Here is a 21832-nt window from a genome sequence, read left to right on the forward strand (position 1 = left end):
CAGCTTAGTAAAAAGTTATAGAGAAAACTATGAACAATTTTATAACAGCTTAAACAAATTAAGACACTGTCTTAAATTGTCTTGTGTTCCCCCCCAACTTGGTACTCCCCATTATTCTGTTTTATTCATATATCCCAGCTTACTTAATAGTCCTCTTTTGATTGGACCTTTGATCTACTTCCATGTTATTTTTTTTTTAATTTTTTTTTTATTTATTTATTTGAGAATGACAGACACAGAGAGAAAGACAGATAGAGGGAGAGAGAGAGAGAATGGGCGCGCCAGGGCTTCCAGCCTCTGCAAACGAACTCCAGATGCGTGCGCCCCCCTGTGCATCTGGCTAACATGGGACCTGGGGAACCGAGCCTCGAACCGGGGTCCTTAGGCTTCACAGGCAAGCGCTTAACTGCTAAGCCATCTCTCCAGCCCTACTTCCTTGTTACTACTATTATAAATTATGCTACCATGAGTATGTTTGTTCATATATCTTTGCAAACTTAGCTAATTATTTTAATAAGAAAGAAATTTATATTTTTATTTTTAAAAGAAATTTTAAAACAAGAATTACTAAATAAATAAATAAATATATTAAAAAAAGAAAAGGACTGGAGAAATGGCTGAGCGGTTCAGGCACTTGCCTGCAAAGCCTAAGGACCCAGGCTTGATCCCCTAGTACCCATGTAAAGCCAGATGCACTAGGTGGTGCAACATCTGGAGTTTGTTTGCAGTGTCTAGAGGCCCTGGTATGCCCTTGCTCTCTCTCTTTCTCAAATAAATGAATAGATAAAAATATTTGTTTTAAAAAAGAATTACTGATCTATTTTGAGGATTCTTACTGTATATTCTCAACTTTCTTTTTGTATATATGTTGTCAGGTTTCTTTTCTCTCTCAACCCTTTATTACTTAGATTTTACAAAATCCCAAGCTTGATAAAAGTTACAAGTTGAGATGGGGGCTGGGAGGGAGAAGAGGCAGAGGTAGGAGGATTTCTAATGAGTTAGAGGCAACCCAGAAGCTACATAGTTAATTCCATGTCAGCCTGGACCAGAGTGAGACCCTACCTCGGAAAAACAAACAAACAAACAAACAAACAAATGCTGCATCAGTGCTCCATCACAGAATATCCCCCGTACCACTGCAACACAGCCAGTGGGTCATGTGATTCTCAGCCCACATTCATGACCATATTTCAGTGATACCATTTATAACAAAACTTCAGAATGACATATCACATTATTCTTGTGTCTTCTTAGATTCTTTCAGTCTGCAACAGTGCCTTTACTTGTTCTTGACTTTCATGACCTGACACAACTTATATATTATAGAACTGTTATTTTGTAGAATTTTCTGTTGTTTGAGTTGTAGTCCATTTCAGTTTTATATTTAGGACTCATCATAACATAAAAATTCTCCATCTTTAATTTAAATTGTAGGTACTTTATATGTTTCTTTCCTTTGAATCTACATGATAATAAATGAAATAGCACACAGCCACCATTTGTTATAAAATGAATTTAGAAACATAATGAGTGACTAAAGCCAGTTAAATACAAAAAGAAAAATGTATTATTTTTAACAATATCAAATGTAAATATAGAACCTAAGTGAAATTTATTCTTCCATTTTAAAGCACAATTATATTTTTAACAATGTTCAAATTTAAGATTAACAAACAAGTGAAGCTAATGTTGTATCCAGGTATTGACTTTCTGCTCTCCTGCAGCTATTATCTCCCTAAAAAGTTCACCCAGTGTAATATTGAAGAATATCATGAATTCTTGAACAGTGGTGGTGGGGCCTGTCTGTTCAACAAACCTTCTAAGGTAATAAGCACCTAATAAGTTAATAAGTCTAGCTACTTACTACTCCTTCTACATTGTTATAAGCAATTGGATCTGAGTAGAGAATTTTTCAACTTGGCCTACATGTACATACTCTAGGAAGCTACAAATCTATGGCTTCAAAGTCAGCTTTTATGTGGGACATGCTAGTAAATAGAAAACAAATAGACATGAGTGGGATTTTTTTGTTTTATACTATTATTATGAAAGTATGTATAAGTATTTCTGTTCTATAATATAAAAACTGGTTGCTATTTGAATGAATATTATGAATATTTTATATCTAGTAATAATTATTAATTTTAGGAATTATATTTAAAATATAATAAAATTGATAGTACAAAAATAAGACAAATTTAAAATGTATAGTTGCCAGGTGAAAAAAATTACTTTAAAGCTGGGTGTGGTGGTGTATGCCTTTAATCCCAGCACTTGGGAGGAAGAGGTAGGAGAATCCTTGTGAGTTGAGGCCACCTTGAGACTACATAGTTAATTCCAGGTCAGCCTGGACTAGAGCAAGACCCTACCTCAAAAAACAAAAGAAGGGCCGGGAGTGGTGGCACACGCCTTTAATCCCAGCACTACGGAGGCAGAGGTAGGTGGATCGCCATGAGTTTGAGGCCACCCTGAGACTACATAGTGAATTCCAAGTCAGCTGAGCTAGAGTGAGACACTACCTCAAAAAACAAACAAACAAAAGCAAACAAACAAACAAAAGAAAACAAATTTGCTTTAATCTCTAGGTCAAATTGTTGCTGTGTTCTGCACTTTATATTGAATGGATCAGTGGGAATATAAATATTTTGTGATGTTTTCCTCATCTGAAAAATAACTTTACATATGTAGGAGATACAGATGGTGGATCATACTAGTAGTGCTATCATTTAGGAGGTTACTGAGGCAGTAGGCTTCCAAGTACAAGGTCACCCTGTGCTGCATATTGAGTGCTATGTCACCTTGGGTTACAGAGTAACCCTATATTGGCAAAGAAACAAACATAAAAATGAAGAGATATAATATGAAAACACTGTTCATTAAATGGAATAAAAAATCTTTAACAAGGGCTGGAGAGATGGCTTAGTGGTTAAGCGCTTGCCTGTGAAGCCTAAGGACCCCAGTTCGAGGCTCGGTTCCCCAGGTCCCACGTTAGCCAGATGCACAAGGGGGCGCACACATCTGGAGTTCGTTTGCAGAGGCTGGAAGCCCTGGCGCGCCCATTCTCTCTCTCTCCCTCTATCTGTCTTTCTCTCTATGTCTGTCGCTCTCAAATAAATAAATAAAAATTTTAAAATAAATAAATAAATAAATCTTTAACAAAACAACAGCAAATTGAACCAAAAATGAGATAGTTAATAAAAGGGTTTTTTCTGGATGATTAAACTTGATCCTCACAATATTTTGTACATCTAATTTAGTTAGATGGGCAGGAAATATTACTATTCCTGTTTTATAAATATTTTTTTAAAACTTTTTATTTATTTATTTGAGAGCGACAGACACAGAGAGAAAGACAGATAGAAGGAGAGAGAGACAATGGGCGCGCCAGGGCTTCCAGCCTCTGCAAACGAACTCCAAACGCCTGTGCCCCCTTGTGCATCTGGCTAACGTGGGACCTGGGGAACCGAGCCTCGAACCAGGGTCCTTAGGCTTCACAGGCAAGCGCTTAACTGCTAAGCCATCTCTCCAGCCCCTATTCCTGTTTTAGAAAGTAAAGTCTCTGAGGTTTTAGTTGTATCCAAATTTTATGGCTGAATATTGAATCCAGGGCTTCATACATGCTGAGTGCATGCTCTGATTTTGAGGTAAACCCCAGCCCTATGCAAGATTTTTTTTTTTAATTTTTTTTGTTTTATTTATTTATTTGAGAGCGACAGACAGAGAGAGAAAGAGGCAGAGAGAGAGAGAGGGAGAGAATGGGCACGCCAGGCCCTCCAGCCACTGCAAACGAACTCCAGACGTGTGCGCCCCCTTGTGCATCTGGCTAACGTGGGTCCTGGGGAATCGAGCCTCGAACCGGGATCCTTAGGCTTCACAGGCAAGCACTTAACCGCTAAGCCATTTCTCCAGCCCCCTATGCAAGATTTTAATTCAGGCCTTCTGACTCCAGATCTCCTACTTGGTAACTGAAATGGACTTTAGTAATCAAGCAGTATTGGCTTTAGTCACTAGCTATATCATCTTTGTTTCTATGATATTTATCAGACTCTATTTATGTTATATATGTAAATATATGTAAGACCACGTCCACATATTAAATGTGAAATGTAAATGAAGCAGATATACCCTAAATCCTGAGTTCTAAAATCATACTTTCAAGTTTAAAGTAAATAAGTCACTGTTATTATATCAGATATATAGGGCAAAAGATTTAAGACTCTCAAAAGCTTTCCTATTTCTATAGTTTAATTATCTTTATGGTTTTCTTCCCACAGCTACTTGACCCTCCTGAATGTGGCAATGGCTTCATTGAGGCTGGAGAGGAGTGTGACTGTGGAACCCCTGCAGTAAGTTCTGGTCATTTTGAGGATGTTTTTTAGGTAACTGGGAGTCATTCTCGATGCACACACTGATATGCAGTGCAAGTATCAGATCTAGTAATCCTATAGGATTTAAGGATAAGTAATGGTTTGAGTTTGTACATTTATTTTAGAAAATAATAATAATAATTAATAGTATTTCAGAAAAATAACACCATTTTCTGATTTTTTACAATTGTTTATATTCCTTAGGAATGTGTCCTTGAAGGAGCAGAATGTTGTAAAAAATGCACCTTGACCCAAGACTCTCAATGCAGTGATGGTCTCTGTTGTAAAAAGTGCAAGGTAAACAAATGCTGATTAATGACTAAATGACAGAAAGAAGGACAAAGGATACAAGATTAAATTATTAAGGCCATATAAATATAATCTAAGAATTATATATTACATATAACAGATGACTAAATCCAGAGTGCTTAAAAGATCCTCATAAATTTCTTTTAAGGTGAAGTCATATTATTATTCTTACCTACTAGTAGTGTCCTGGGGCTCTTATGCTAATAGGCCAGGGAGCTGGAGCTTCTACACCGCTACCCTGCAGAGGCTGTTCTCCCCATTCTGTCCCCCTGAAGCGCAGGTATGTCAAATGAAACAAGGCATTGCTATTGTCCAACTAGCATTTCCTTTTCCTTGCTAAGCCAAGAATATATTCTTCTCTTGCTGCTCAGTCTAATACATACTCTGGCACTAGCTGTTGAGCGACAAATGATTTAGACATGATAAGACTTGACATGTTTTACTGGTGTGGAACTTGAGAATGCATCTTTACACACTTTATCTAGCATCTTTATATGTACCTACAAGTATTTAAACCTTTACATCAAGACTAATGATTTCTTGGAGGCCATCTCTCCCCCTCCAAAAAAATCAACTGTTTTTTTCTTTTCTCATATAATCTGCAGATATCATTCTATATTACTTCTAAGATTTAATACCCACCTGTCTCCAGAGTTTGCACTTTATGGAGCAGAGCTGGGCACTTGCAAAGTAATTGGTATAGGTTTCAGTACATCTTTGTTGAATGGATAAGTAAATGTGCATGACATTCTCCTTGATCATTTGCTGATTGAATAGTCTGAATGAGTTAAAGGAGGATAGGATATAAAACTATTAGAATATTTTTGTTGTGCTGAACACTTAGTTTATGTCAGCTTATATCTACATTTCTGGCACTGCTGTCAGGTTTGGCTGGATCACTTTGTTATACAAGTCTGTCTTGTACATGTGCACAGAAGCTTCCCTGGGTTGTTCCCATTAGATTTTATTTTTAAAAAGTTTTTTTTTTGTTCATTTTTAATTTATTTATTTGAGAGTGACAGAGAGAGAGAGAGAGAGAAAGAGACAGAGAGAGAGAGATTGAGAACAGGCGTGCCAGGGCTTCCAGCCACTGCAAACGAACTCCAGATGTGTGTGCCCCCTTGTGCATCTGGCTAACATGGGTCCTGGGGAACTGAGCCTCGAACCAGGGTCCTTAGGCTTCACAGGCAAGCGCTTAACCACTAAGCCATCTCTCCAGCCCCCATTAGATTTTAGAAGCAACTCTCCCAGTTGACAACCAAATGTGTCTCCAGACATTGCCCGATGGCCCCTGAAGGGGCAAAATTACCCCTTATGAGGCCACTGTCTTAGATAATGCTTATAAGGACATTTTTGGGATAGGTATTATTGTCCTTATCATGACAATTGAGAGATTCTGGTCCCAAGTGCAGCAGCAGAGGCTTGCTCTGCTAAGAAGGCTTAGCTGGGCCGTGACCATATCCCAGATCTGCTGAGAGCAGGCCCCGTCATTTCCACGCTACCACCATTTCTCTGGAAGCCTTTTAAGACAAGAAAGGCCCTAGAAGACCTCTCTGAAGCATCCTCCAAGGGAAGATGAAACTGCATATGTAGCATATTCTATCATTTTGGCTGCTACACCCGCTTCCTGTGCCAGCTTCTCCAACTGCTGCAAGGGCCATGAGCAATGAACCATTTAGCTTACACCTTTTTTTTTTTTTTAGTTATTTATTTGAGGGGGGTGGAGGAGAGGGACAGATAGAAAATGGTTATGTCAGGTCCTCTAGCTACTGCATATATCTCCAGATGCATGTGCCACCTTGTGCATCTGGCTTTACGTAGATACTGGGGAATTGAACCTGCATCCTTAGGGTTTGCAGGCAAGCACCTAAACCACTAAGCCATCTCTCCAACCCCACCTATATGTTTTAAATCTGCTTACATGTAAAATACACGTTATTATACCTTTGTCTTCAACTTACATAATTAGAATCTATAACATAATAGTCATTACAAGGAATAAGTAGGAAAGGAATAAAATACATAAAATCAAAGTGCATCATTAACCACTATCCTAAAAAGTAAGCTACTAACCAAAATATTTTTTGTTACTTTTTCTACCTTCCCCTCACCCTAACTCTTACAAGACCTAGAGGCAGAAGAATGAGTGGAGGAGGGTAAATAGAAGATTGCATGAGGCAACATTTAATGGCAAACACTTAATGTGAAAGGCTAGATAGTAAATAACTTAGTTCTTATGAACCATTGTCTCCTGTGGTTTTCTAGTTCTGCTTTTTGAAAACAGCAATTGAAAATACAGAAACAAACCTATGTTTCTCTGTTCTAATAAAACTTTATACATACAAGTAGTTCACTTACTTGCTTATTTTTTCCCTCCATACATTGTAAGTTCCAATAGGGTAGGGACATTGATTGATTCACTTACTGCTGTATCTCAGCACACAAAGTATGTTTGCCTTTATTGTACTTTCTTTCCAAAGTTTCCTGGAAATTCTTGACTATACTCATCTAAACTACTTCAAATCTATTTATTAGACACTTGAAAATTGTGTCTTCCTTCAATTTTCAAGAACAGAACAAGAACATGTAAAATTAATTTATTTTGCTTTTTATCGCATATGTATCCCCATTCCCACCAATATAACACAATCTGCTTATGGGCAAGTTATTGTGTTTTGTTCTTTGTTGAATTTTCAGTTGCTGCTGTGCCCAGTTTATGCTAAATGCTTAGCAAATACATGAATGAACGCAAAATTTGTTTGTATCTACTAAAAATATTGATTGGAGTTAGCCCGCACATGATCTGAGAGCAGCAAGAGACTCGTATCTGTAGGCTTCCCATAGAAGTAGGGGCACTACAAGGAAAAAAAAAGTAGGGCACTACAATACTATGTATACTTGTGTGAGCCAAGGACAAACATAGAGTGGTGCAGTCTCTGATGTCAGCATTTTGAATGGAACAATGAGAGAATTTGAAGAAGGAAGGATAAGCATGCTAGCTTTATGAGTCCCGTTTCTGCTCTGTCCTGTAACTTATAAATCCAAAGAGGTTAAAGGTTTATTTGACAATTCAAGAAGTTTTTGAGGTGATTGAAAACAAAGAAGTAAAAATGAAACCCCAAACACTTGTCCATAGGACATATATTGGAAAAGAACAAAAGACACATGCCTTTAAGCCCAGCACTCTGGAGGCCAAGGTAGGAGGATTGCTCTGAATTTGAGGCCAGCCTTAGATGACATAGTGAATTCTAGGTAGGTCTTGGCTAGAGCAAGATCTTACCTCAAAAAACACACACAAAAAAAGAAGAAAATGAAAAAGAGTACAAGACCAGGATTTAAATCTTTGTAAAGATGAGGCAGTGCAGGAGGGAAAGGAAAGCTTGGGAGGAAATAACTTTGCTAAAAAGTCTAACTTTAGTGACTTAGCCCAGAGTGTAACTTTCTAGTTTTTGGCAAATAAAGCAGAAGGTGTGTGTGTGTGTGGGGGGGGGGGTTGGTGGGAAGTTATATAATAAAAATATCAATAAAAATGAAGGCTAAAGCCTAAATCTCAAAGCTGTTTGGCAGGAAGAATGTGTAGAAGTCAGGTGGCCTTGTGCTTGTGGAGTGTACCATTAAGCACTGTCCCAATTTCAGAGGATATCATGAAGCTCATGTGTGACAATTGTGGAAGTTAGTTCTCATACACACAAAAAACTGTCTCCTAAAGCTATGAAAATGGCATTTGTTTTCAATAACTGTTTTCACAAACTATCTATCACCTTACAATGATTCAAGGTATTCCTATCCAAACAATTTTCATTTTGCTTGTTTTAGATGGCTCTGTGAGCACCTTTGATCCTTTCATGACTTTACACATTCAATTTTGTTCATTTTAGTTTCAGCCTATGGGGACTGTATGCCGAGAAGCAGTAAATGATTGTGATATTCATGAAACATGCTCGGGAAATTCAAGTCAGGTAATTTATAAGATAATTACTCCAAGCTCTGTTAGGAGACATGGGAGCATATTCCCCCAGGAGAAATGTAAATAGACAAGATGCTCATGTATCACTTTCATACTACTCTCTCTCTCTTTTTCTCTTCATTTTTTTAAAGGAATTTGTTTCAGTAATTGAATCTTGAATAGGTGTTAAACATAATTTGGCCTTGATGTAGAGCTAACCTACAACTGCATGAATGCCTTAAATATTTTGGTTTTGGTTTTAATTATAGAGTAAAAGTCATTGCTGTCTACTTAGTAAATGAATAAACAAAAAGACTGCCCTGAAACAAGAGAATATCTGTAGAGCTATGGGCTCTGAGAGGGGACCCTTTCTCTTTCTTGACTTTTATTCATCTGAGCTAGAGACATCACCTCTATCATGAATATCTGTCTTTGAATTTAATAGCATTTACTTTTAGGGGAACTAGAAACAGATGAGTGCTCACTATTTCTAAATGAACTGTCTTCATGTACAAAGGAAGGGATGTGCTGTAGTCTTAATGAATGGAAAATTTATAGTTGTTTGTGATCTTTAAAAATTTTTGCCCAAGCATAAAAAATTCTCTCATTGATGGTTTTAAATGTATAGAGAAATGAAATAAGCTAATATTTAGTAAGTTAAAACAGCTACATTGAAAATTATTTTTGTTTTTTAAATTTATTTATTTATTTATTTATTTATTTATTTATTTATTTATTTATTTGAGAGTGACAGACAGAGAGAGAAAGACAGAGGGAGAGAGAGAGAATGGGCGTGCCAGGGCTTCCAGCCTCTGCAAACAAACTCCAGACGCGTGCACCCCCTTGTGCATCTGGCTAACGTGGGACCTGGGGAACTGAGCCTCGAACCGGGGTCCTTAGGCTTCACAGGCAAGCGCTTAACCACTAAGCCATCTCTCCAGCCCTATTTTTGTTTTTTTATAAAATATTTATCAGTAGTTTGAAATGTACTTGCTACTTTCTTGAAACCTTATGACACAGTGAGCATCAGTTGTATGCTTTACTGCATTGTTACCTTTCCTAAGTTTGGATCCACTCTCAATAGCTGATCCTGTGTTCTTAATGCCACTCACTGTCTCTGTGGGATGTGAAAGTATGCATGTAAAATGTATTGCTGGCAACACTGCCTCTGAGGCCTCTTTGCTAGTTATGACACACCTTCTTTATTGATGTTAGTGGATGTACCTTCAGTATACCCATGTGACTTCATCTTTAGAATTAGTCCCTTAGATATTTTTCTGCAATAACTCCTTTTATATGCATGTGAATTTTATGTCTGGTGTCATGACCTTTCAAATATTTTTCAGCATTTTTTTTTGTGTGTGTTGCTTGGAATCTACCCCAGGGCCTAGTGCATGCCAGGGAAGTTTTCTACCATTGGGCTATACCCCTAGCTCTTACATTTTTATCTTTATTGGCCAGTCTTTCTGTCACACAGTATCACCAGAAGCAAGGAGGAATATAACCACATGCTTTATGTTTGTGTTGTAAATTGAATAAACAGATGGGCAATGACTACTCACTGACAGACTTTGAAAAAAGAGACATAGTAGGTCACTGATTATGAAGGGCATCTGTTACTTGCCCAGATACCAGCTGACCGAAGCACTAGTTTCAAAGGTGTATATTATGCAGTTATTCATACATAACATAAATTGGAACTGAGTTTTATAAGGGATGAATATTATTTAACACAACCATAGAAACTGAAATTCAGTGGTAGGACAAGGACTGTATATTAGATGTATGCTCCTCCAGAGAAGGAGTCAGCCATTTCATTGTTATAAAGGAGTCATACAAAGAGATTTTTAAAATAAAAGTATTCTCCCTTTTTTACTGTGTAATTGCAGTGTTTCCTAGGCTAATAACTAATGATGACTAGAATTCAATGAATAATTACTTTGAAGGTTCCTAGGTAGAAATTCTATTAGAGTAATGTGTTTATAAATAAGCAGGATTTTTTATACAATCCTAAATCCAAAGTCAAGAGTTTTATGTTCTTGCATTAAATGAATTAGAAATAACTATATATTTGAGTATATTATTAGCTTAAAATAATGTGTTGTGTTCATTAAAACTGTTATCTATAAAACATTTTGATATAAGAAAATTTATATGACAAAGTAAAACAGAGAAATAGAATATAGGATGTTATCTATTTAACTGTACTGTTTAAAACTAATTTTCATGGAATAGTTAGAGATAATATTTACTAGAAGGTTGAAGTAGCTTCTTTTAGCTGGGGAATGATTTTTTTGTTGTGCTTTTACCTAACTTTTCATATTTATTAACTTTTTCCAAATGACTATATAATTATACATTTTATATCATCATGGGAATACATTTTAAAATTGATATCTGTTTATATTCTTATAAGAATTTTTCATAATTTTATAGTTGTTTCAAGGAAAAAAGAATGGTTTTATAAAATATAGCATTTTTTCCCAAGGTTAATTGTCAAAAGAAACTTCTATTTGAATCATTATGTGAAGTGAAAGGACTGCATTGTTTCTCATGTGAAAAAGGAGGAATCTGATCTTACTGGTTCCCCTGTGAAGATGTAATCCTTGCCTTTGTTTTATGCCCTTTTTTTGTTGTTTGTTTTACTGTTTTTTTTTTTTTGTTTTTTTTTTTTTTTGCTCTGAAATATACCATTTACTCAACCTATCCAAATGAGTTCTTTCCATTTGTTGCTATATAATTAGCTATCTTTGCCTCTGATAGGTTCATGTTTTTAGGTGGGAGGGGAAATGTAGCAATTATATTAATGCTTGCTTCCTCTTGATCTTGTCCTTCTAATGTCAATGATTTAAGAGATTAGGTGTTATCAGACATGACTTTTTTCAATGAAAACATTAAAGAAATTATGTCTGCCTGACATTTTGCTTGAGTTTGGTTCATAGTTTGCTCTTTTCTCCTAGTGTGCCCCTAATGTTCATAAAATGGATGGATATTCATGTGATAGTTCTCAGGTAGGCTATTTTAACATCCATTTTACATGTAGCATACATAATTTCTAGTCATATTTCTTTTTCACCTAACATAAGTAGATATTACATCACTATTGGATATTTGTTTTCTAATTTTAGGGAATTTGCTTTGGAGGAAGGTGCAAAACCAGGGATAGACAATGCAAATACATCTGGGGGCAAAGTAAGTGAATCATGTGGCCTGGTTATTATTACAGAGGGACTCACAGATTCTGTAAGGACATCTGGTCAGAAGAAAATGGTTGACTGATTTATGAGTAAGGACTTCTCAAAACTACTGCAGGTTTGGGCAGGATTGCTTTTCTAGAAATAGAGAAAAGTACCTTCTTTGAGAAGATGCAGCCCCACACATCCTGGAAAGTTGGCAGAGCCTATGGATAAGATAGAAGGCGCCTTTTGCTGCCAGACACGTGAACCATGCCTGGGTGCATAGCTCAGGAAAGGGAGCAGGTCTAGATTTTGGCTCCTCAGCTCAGTGCCTTTGAGCAAAAGTTCCCATATGGTCTTGTTCAGCACATGGGGTGGACATGGTCTCTGAGTAGAATATCCTTTTCTTAGACCTGAGCATTTTAGCTAGAATTGCCTTTTTATTCTCAACTATCTTAAATTATAGCTGACTTCCCTAATTATAGGTGACCTTCTGCTTTTCTTCATACAAAGGAAATTTTAATGTTATTCCCTTCAAAACCTGCCTGTTTCAAAGAAAAAAATATATATAATATTTGTATTTGAATAACATGGCTTAAATTATATTTAAATTTATGTTTAAATGCTGCATAATATGTTTTATAGAAATATTACTAGACAACAGTTTTGGAAGTAGTTTTTATTCTAAACTATTTTTGTTGCTATTGTTATTGTTTTTAAAGCTTTTTCAGATAGGGAATTACAATGTAACCCAGACTGTATATATAAGCTAGACAGACCTTGAACTTGCAAGCCTCCTACATCAGTCTTACAAGTGTGGGGAATATAGGCATATACTACCATGTCTGACTCATTTTACACTCTTTTGGAAGATAACTTATATTGGAAAAAACTTTAAAAATAATTGTTCTTAAGTATAATAAATGATGGTTGCAGTCCTCTCAAAAGAGGAAGTATATGTTTTTAAATTTTTTTTTGAAAAGCATTGAGATGGGAAGATAATTCAATCATGCAGATTTGTACTCTAAATATAAAGATATTGCTTTAATCTCTTCCTTTTAGCAAAAATAGCAGCTGGCAGTAAGAAGTAGGAAGCCATCAGCATAATTAAGCATTTAATATATACAGATTGAGTAGTCCTCATTTCAAATACCAAATACTCAAATACCAAAAGTGTTTCAGATTTTATATAATTTGGGGATATTTGCACATAGATAATGTGACATCTTCAGGATGGGTCTAAGCAAAAAGTCCATTGTTTCATATGTACTTTATACTATATATCCTGAAGGTGATTTTATATAAAAGTTTTAATATTTTTAGTATACCTGTATTTTGACTCAAACTTACTACTTGAAATCAGGTCATGGAACTTTCTACATTTGGTATTATATTACCACTCAAAAACTTGTGGAATATGAATCATTTTGGATGTTTTAGTGAGGGGCGCTTAATGTATACTGCCTTGTCAAATGACAGGGTCATTTGACTGGTTTACAGAAATTTTTTGTTGCTGTTGTTCAATTTTTATTTTTTTGTAAAATTTCATGTAGCTCGGGCTGACCTCAAACTTGCTGTATAGCTGAAGATGACCTTGAACTTTTTTTTTTTTATTATTAGTTTTGTATTCAGTGAATACAGTCAAGTTGGTACCATTGTTAGCCTCCTCCCTGTCCTTTCTCCTCCACTTGGACCCTCCTACTTAGGGTATATGGTCATGCATTGTGGGGTTAGTCATCAGTTATGTGTAGGAGGAAATGTCCCTATGTATCATGACCCAACGTATGGTTCTGACATTCTTTCTGCCCCCTGTTCCGCAAGTTTCCCTGAGCCATGTTGGGTTCATTTTAGGTCTGCTCCAGTGATGAGGTCTTGGGAGCCTCTGTGTCTCTGGATACCTGATTTGGTAGAAGTTGATTTTCTCTGTGTCTATTTCCTTCACCCTTGTACTGGTACCAGGTTCACCAAGAAAATGGCACCCTTGCTTGTTTCGCCAATTATTCTTAGTTTCAGCTGGGGCCCTTTTGAGGTATGATAGGGTGGTTCTCTCCTTAGGATCTGAGTCTATCTGAAAAAGAGAAGCAGATCCTCTGACAGCGAGTAAAGGTAGCACCAGATAAATGGGATAACCATTATTTTTTTAGGGAAAATTTAAGAGGTGTAGGCTCTCTTGTAGCCCACGATTGGTGGTAGGTTGATAATGGAGAGCGGGTTCATTTTTGGATATGGTTCTGACTTGTTTCCCATCTCCAGTTATGGGTTCTGTTCCACTGAGCAGATCATTTAGCCAAATCAAGAGGAGCTGGTTTCCCACCATGGCTGTGCACCATAAATGCACTTGTGTGAGCATCACGATAGGTTATTTGCTGGTTACCCATGTAGCACCTTCTGGCACTACATGCACTGTATGGGGACTGATTCTCTTCTAGCTTCCAGCCATGTCACTCCATGTTATGTGCCAACAGCATATGGTGTCTTCAGCAGTAAGGTCTTACCACTAACCTTTGATGGGTCATCAAGTACTCTGACAGAAATCTGTCTTTTTTTTTTTTAGGAAACCTTGTAGATCTCTTTGATCAAAAGCTTATTGTGGATGATAGCCACCTGCTAGTACTGGGAGTTATATGACCTTGAGCTCTTGAACCTCCTGCCTCGATCTCCCAAGTACTGTGGTTACAGGTTGTGCCACCATACCTGGCTGCAAAATCATTACTCTCAGATCACTATAAAAAAACCCTGGCTTCAGAAAAAATCAAAACTTGCAAAGAGGCTGGCATACTTTCAAATGTTAACTCGTGTTTCAGAGATTTAACAGGAATTCAATCCCACTTAAAAGCAAAATGAGGTTGTTTTTGATAGTTGTTAAGAATTAGTAAGCAAGGTAGAAATTATGCCACTGTTTCTTGAATCTAATTATATCACACAGCATTTTTAATAAAAGCGATGTTTTATGAATAAAGTTTGCTGATTGAGAATTTCATGCATTTGGCACTGACATTCAAGCTTGAGGTGCTTATTTAAGGACTCATATAAACACCCCCTAGTTAGTAGCCTAATCTTGAGGAGTATTTTTACAGACGATGGCCTAAATCCCATCAGAGATCTAAATATACTTGTTTTTCAACTTCAAATGAGCAGCCATGAAAAATGTAGCTGATCCATGGATGTTAATGATCTAAGAGAACTGTTGTAATCCATTGGGTCACTTTCTGTTTATCAATGATAGCAACATAGCAAGGGAAGTCCTTACATTCCAGTTTCCCTTACCACAAACCTTTTGAAGAGCTCACATGTTACCTCTATCGCTGATAGAAAATTATGTTCTGCTTCAGAGGTGATGGCATCGGACAAGTATTGCTATGAGAAACTGAACATCGAGGGCACTGAGAAGGGAAACTGTGGGAAAGACAAAGATACCTGGATACAGTGCAATAAACGGTGAGGTGGCAATATTAGCCCAGAATTCATTTTCAGCAAATTGCCATGTAATTTTTTTTTTTTTTTTGAGTGAACAGTAGAGTCTTGTTTTTTGGATCCTGCAAGGCTTGCTTTTCTTGCTGCTCACCTCTTCACTTCCCAGAGCTACCACATCACACAGGCTCCAAAATGGGACATACACCAAGACCTCTCTCCTGAGGTCTGGGTCATCTCTGCACTTGACAGAGCTTTCTCACCTAGATAGCATCTGAAGAGCAACCAAAATTGGAGCCACAATAAGATGTACATAATGCTGTTGAATGTATTAATTAGCATTTGTAAAGCTCTGGCCTTTATAAACTGTCTTTGTTTCACTAAGCATCTCAATGTCAAATCAAAGTCATTCTTCAATTTTGCCTCCCACTGACTGTTTTAATCTTTTCGTTGCTATTGCTGTTGCCCCAACTTAGACTTATAGCACTTCCAACTATTACATAATTCCCCTAGCAGAGGATCACCAGAAAACTCTCAGTATCCTTTTCAGTGTCAATTATTTGTTCAATTTCCACTAGTTTCACAGAGCTAACAAGGAGTCAAAACTGCCCCACATGTACTGAGTGCTGTTGTGACTGCACACTGCATCTATACATTATAACTTCTAAGACATGCTACTTAATCTGTGTGGCAGTCCTCTCATTTTGTGTGTGAAGAAGCAGGTAGAGTCAGTGAATTTGCCCAATGTCATGTAGCTAAGAGTAGAAATAGAATTAAAATTCAGGCAGTCTGATTTCAAACTGCTGTTCTTAACTACTTTGCTGAATGTCCCTGGACTTATCTGACAAGTAAAATGCATTAGCTTGGTGCCTCTTTCATGAATTGCGCCAACTTGCTTTGCTTTGTTTTTGTTTTTTTCTTTGTTCTTCCAAAGTCTACAAATTCTTACAATCCTTATTCATCGCCCTTTCCTGTGTTCATGCTATTCATTCCTTAGATGCAATTTTCACAGCCACACCATCACCAGTGGAAAATTTATCCAGTTTTCAAAGCCCAATTGGAAATACCAATACTCTCTGTAAATTATTTCCTAATTTGTTCTAGAAACAGATTATTTCTTTCTTTACCTCTGAACTCTCACAAACCTTTAGGCCATTCTTATGGCTCTTGTTCTGTATTCTGAATTTTATACTCGTTTGTGTTTGTGATTTATCTTAGTATAATCTCCTTGAGGGTAAAAATCATGTATAATTTTTGTTATATATTCTAAATTAAAAGAGTTAATACACATAAATGAAACTAAAAAGTTAAATAATTCATCTTCATTTTGAAAAAATCTTTTTGCTCATGAGATATGGAACATTTAGAACATTTATTATATATATCCATACCTATATATTGATACATTACACACACACACACACACACACACACACACACACACACGTATATAGTTTTTTCAAGATAGGGTTTCATTCCAGCCCAGGCTGGCCTGGAATTTGCTATGTAGTCTCAAGGTGGCCTTGAAACCAAGGTGATCCTCTTTACCTCTGCCTCCCAAGAACTTGGATTAAAGGAATGTGCCACCACATCCAGCAAACGTTTTTAAAAAATATTTTCTTTTTATTTATTTGAGAGAGAGAGGAGAGAGAGAGAGAGAGAGAGAATGAATATGGGTGTGTCAGGACCTTTAGCCACTGCAAACAAACTCCAGATGCATGTGCCACCTTGGGCATCTGGCTTATGTGGGTCCTGGGGAAGTGAACCTGGTTCCTTTGGGTTTGTGAGCAAGCACCTTGGCCACTAAGCCATCTATCCAGCCCCATTGAAAATATTTTAAAGTAAAAATTAATACCTTCCTATGCTCATGATAAATGTAAATCTTTATTGTTTCTATTATCTGTTTGAGAAAGTCTGATATTTTCATATGTAATTTTGATGGTTTACTAGTCAATTTTTACAAGATATTTAAACAAATATTGTATTGGGTGGGAGTGATGGCTTAGCAAAGTTTAAAGACCCTTGTTTGACTCTCCAGATTCCATGTAAGCCAGAAGCACAAAGGTGAGACAAGCGCAATATTGCACAGCCCACTAGGTGGCATAAGCATCTGGAGTTTGATTTCAGGGCTGAGCCCTGATGTGCCAATTCTCTCTCTCTCTAAAATAAAAAAAACACTAAATGTTGTCTGTCTTGATCATTGAAATGAGTTAGATATAAAAGATATTTACAATAGTATTTATTTCTAGTAAAATATCTTCTAATTTAGTTATAGTCATTTATGATAGAGTGGAAGTTAGAAATGTATTAAAGAAGGGATAGTGAGCTTTTGTGATTGGGAGCCTATTAAATATAAACTATATAATTTCCTTGATTTTCAGAGACCGTTTGCAATTTGCAGAAAGATCTATATTACAAAAGAATACTCATCCAAAAGTCACTCATATTTATTAACTACTAAAAATCTATCTTATATCCAGCAACCTATCATAAACAAATGTTCCTACAAAAGTGTTTTGGATGGATAATTTTCTTTAGATAAATACTTAAACCAGTGGTCAGCAAAGGACAAACTAAACTACCCAGGATTCTGGCTCACCAATATGATCTTCCAAGAAGACACTTAAAGCAGCCAAATAAATTTTGCTCACTTTATTTTGCTTGGCATACAAGTAAGGAATGTAGTTGATGAAAGACAAAATGCTAACATAAGAGAAGATTGTTATTCCAAATGCACATGATTTGCTATATCATCTGGGAAAGAAAGTAAATAATTGATGCTCTTTTAAAACAGGGATGTGCTTTGTGGTTACCTTTTATGCACCAATATTGGCAATATCCCAAGGCTTGGAGAACTTGATGGTGAAATCACATCCACTTTGGTTATGCAGCAGGGAAGAACATTAAACTGCAGGTAATTATTGAATCTTTCCATGAGAACATCAATTATTTTCCTAGGAAAATAGCTTAGAACTATTTCTGTTTTCAGTTCATGTCCATGTTAGTAAACTGAAGTAAAATCTAGTCCATAGAGGTGATTGAGTAAATCTCAACAGACTAGAAATGAAAAGAAGATAAGAATTATGGACTGTGGAGTATTATGTGGTTGTTGGAATGTTGCTTAGTTGGTTAATACAATCCTCAACGGTTTATTTTGCATTTCCTATGTAGGTAAAATCAACCATTAAATGTCTGCATCTACTATTGCTTTGTTCAGAAATTCCACCAAAATGAAATTTTGTTAGAGTTGACATATGTCTCCACAGGAAAGCACAGAAAGGCAAAAGAGCAACAGCAAAGTTTTCAAATACATAAGGAACATGGCTGTGTGAGGGAGAAAAGGAATTTGGGGAGGGGGTTGAAATAAGGAAGATAAATGAAAAACTGTCAGATGCACAGATTACTTTCCCAGCTCATCTACCTACAAAGAAGATTGCCCCCACCTGGAAGATTTGGGCTTTGCACAGGGAAAAGAAAGCTGTCAGTATTTATAACAGGGTTTATATAAGTGGTCCACCTTCAAGATTCTCAGTCAGAATGCCAAGTCATCTTCTTGGTGTCTCAACTTAAGTACGTGTAGACTAGCAGACAGGTAAATATGGTCTCCACCATAAAAAAAACAAAACAAACAAACAAAAAAAAAAGAAAACAGGGGCAGTCAGAAAACCCCTTAATAATTAAGAGTAACAAGAAACTTTGTCTTGAAACAAGAAAACAGGAACTATTAAAATGAAATCAGGAAGCTGGAGAGATGGATTAGTGGTTAAGGCACTTGCCTGCAAAACCTAATGACTCAGGTTCAATTCCCCAGTTCCCATGTAGGCCAGATGTACAAGCTGGTGCATGTGTCTAGAGTTTGTTTGCAGTGGATAAAGGTCCTGACACACCCATTCTCTCTCTCTCACTCTGTCTGCTTCCCATAAATAAACAAATAAATAAGACATATAGAGAAGAAAAAAAAAGTGCTGCTAGAAATTAAAAATATAATCAAAAATGAAAGTCAATAGTTAAAATTATCTTTCTGAAAATAGAGGAAAAAAACAAGGAAATAGAAGAGAAAAAGTTAACAAATTAGAATATAAATAAAAAACAGAGAAAATATTAAGAAGTAACTCTAGAATCCAAGTACTTCAGTTTTTTTGTTGTTGTTATTTTATTTTGCTTGATTTGGTTTTGAAGCAGGGTTTCTCTAGACCAGGCTGACATGACTCTCACTTTGTAACCCAGGCTGGCCTCAAACTTAACAATGATCCTCCTACCTCATCCTTCCAAGTGCTGACATTGAAGGTGTGTATACCACCACACCTGGCTTCTGGTTTTTGTTATTGTGGTCATATATTTCTTTTGAGGCAGGATCTTGTTTTGTTGTCCAGAACATCCTTGAACTCCCAATCCTCCTACCTTAGTTTACAAAGTGCTGGGATTACAGGTATGTTATATAGTATTCACTGAATTTCCAAGCTAACAGACTCACAAGAGGAAGATCTAAGCAGCATTATGAAAGCTTAGAACTGAAGGACAAAAAATATAATTCCTCACAGTTTCTACAGAGTAGGGAAAACAAAGGTATACAGATTAGAGTAGTTTACGATTTATCATTAGGCCACTGGGAGTCAGAAGACAGTGGAAAAATATTTACAAATTAAAATAGTATTCCAAAATATCAGACCAAAGTCAGACATGTAATCACATGTATAGTCACAGCACACAAGGCTGAAGTAGGAGGAGGAGTAGTTGTTACTGATTATATAAGCTTTTGGTTAAAAGGGTAGAGGAAAGGAAAAATCATGAGGGCAGTGAAGGAGGGAAAGAGCAAAGGAGATAAATGTTCAGATTTAATACAGGGAAGTCAGTTGATAATCTAAAAAATCTAAAAAAGAGTAATACAAACTCATTATTTATTTAAAGGAACATTTATAGATAATAAAGAACTAATCAAGAGTAGAAAATAGCTTTCTCCAGGGAACTATGTGCTGTGTGTGGTGGGGTATGACTGCTTTATTTCATTTAGGAAACTAGTTGATTTATTTGGTTCTACATACATGCATGATTTTTTTTTTCTTCTTTTGGTTTTCGAGGTAGGGTCTCCCTCTGGTCCAGGCTGACCTGGAATTCACTATGTAGTCTCAGGGTGGCCTTGAACTCATGGTGGTCCTCTTATCTCTGCCTCCCAAGTGCTGGGATTAAAGGCATGCGCCACCACACCTGGTTCTACATGTATGATTTTGATAAACATAAATTTTTATTTTTTTCCATTTATGAATACCATATGAATAAATGGATTATGAATATATGTTTTCAATTCTTTTAAAAATATTTTATTTTTATTTATTTATTTGACAGAGAAAGGAGAGAGAATATGAATGGGTGCGCCCCAGCCACTACAAACAAACTCCAGACGTGTACATCCCCTTGTGCATATGGCTAATGTGGGTCCTGGGCTTTGCAGGCAGATGCCTTAACTGCTAAGCCATTCCTCCAGCCCTACATTTTCGATTCTTACTGTGCTTGTCTTTAATTCTAAAAAAATGAGCTTATATATCAAGTATTGACTATAGTCATTTAGTCAATCTCATAGAATTTTTATATATTTAATATTTTGGGGAACTGTAAACCAAAAGCAATTCTGATCCTTGTTTGAAACACATTTTAAATCCTGAAATCTACTTATTAAACAAAATACTTATAATAATAGGTTATTTAACATTAGCATGGTATCTAAGACAAAATAATAAAAATGGTTTGGTTCAGACCATTGTTATCATAAGTATGTTTGAATTTTAAACTATATCGTTGTCTCTGAAAAGCATTATATCAAAAATCTTAGTTGCTTTTTCCATTTAGCAGTTCAAAATTATTCTGGATGTGATATGTGTAATCCCAGTACTTGGGAGGTGGAGGTAGGAGGATTAGGAGTTCATGACAACTGTTGCTTACATGGAGAGCTTAAAGCCATCTGAGGTACATGTGACCTTCTTTTAAAACAAAACAGCATTTTAATATGTGTATGCTACTGTCTTTTATTAAATTATAATTGGTAAATTGGAGAGTTGATACTGTACCCATATAAGTTTTGAGCATATGGACTGATAGAATTCTGTTTTCTTTTTGCTCCCAATTTATTTTTAGTGGTGGGCATGTTAAGCTTGAAGAAGATGTAGATCTTGGGTATGTGGAAGATGGGACACCCTGTGGCCCTCAAATGATGTGTTTAGAACACAGGTGTCTTCCTGTAGCTTCCTTCAACTTCAGTACTTGTTTAAGCAGTAAAGAAGGAACTATTTGTTCAGGGAATGGAGTAAGTATTCTGTACCTCACCATGGGACTCATTCATTTCTTTCACATCACATAAATATTTTTCCTATAATTCTTCCTTAATTATGAAAACACAGTTATCAATGTTTATGTTATGTGAACACTAATCTGACAGTGCTTGAATATTTTTGCTGTATAATCAGAGAAAGTTTGCCTATAAGGAAAATGATAATCTTCTTAACCAAATTCTTTTCTTTTTCTTTCGTATACTAATATGATGCCATATATCATAATGCAAATTTTCTGCAAGAGAATTATGAGACAAATTTTAACAAACTGTAACTAGATCTTTTAAAAAAGAGAAGTAA

General features: G+C 36.2%; 1 protein-coding gene across 11 annotated transcripts in view; it reads left to right on the forward strand.

The window, feature by feature from the left end:
- Adam22 (ADAM metallopeptidase domain 22) overlaps positions 1-21832 on the forward strand; it is a 255202-nt gene that overhangs the window by 176437 nt on the left and 56933 nt on the right. For all 11 annotated transcript variants that reach the window (XM_045160147.1, XM_045160149.1, XM_045160150.1 and 8 more), the window contains exons 15-23: positions 1725-1824; positions 4275-4346; positions 4572-4664; positions 8555-8635; positions 11583-11633; positions 11751-11814; positions 15131-15236; positions 18004-18123; positions 21339-21507. In XM_045160147.1, the coding sequence (XP_045016082.1) occupies positions 1725-1824; positions 4275-4346; positions 4572-4664; positions 8555-8635; positions 11583-11633; positions 11751-11814; positions 15131-15236; positions 18004-18123; positions 21339-21507 (856 nt within the window). The remainder of the gene's footprint in view (positions 1-1724; positions 1825-4274; positions 4347-4571; positions 4665-8554; positions 8636-11582; positions 11634-11750; positions 11815-15130; positions 15237-18003; positions 18124-21338; positions 21508-21832) is intronic.

The sequence above is a fragment of the Jaculus jaculus genome, chromosome 10 (genome assembly GCF_020740685.1).
Source record: "Jaculus jaculus isolate mJacJac1 chromosome 10, mJacJac1.mat.Y.cur, whole genome shotgun sequence".
NCBI lineage: Eukaryota > Metazoa > Chordata > Mammalia > Rodentia > Dipodidae > Jaculus > Jaculus jaculus.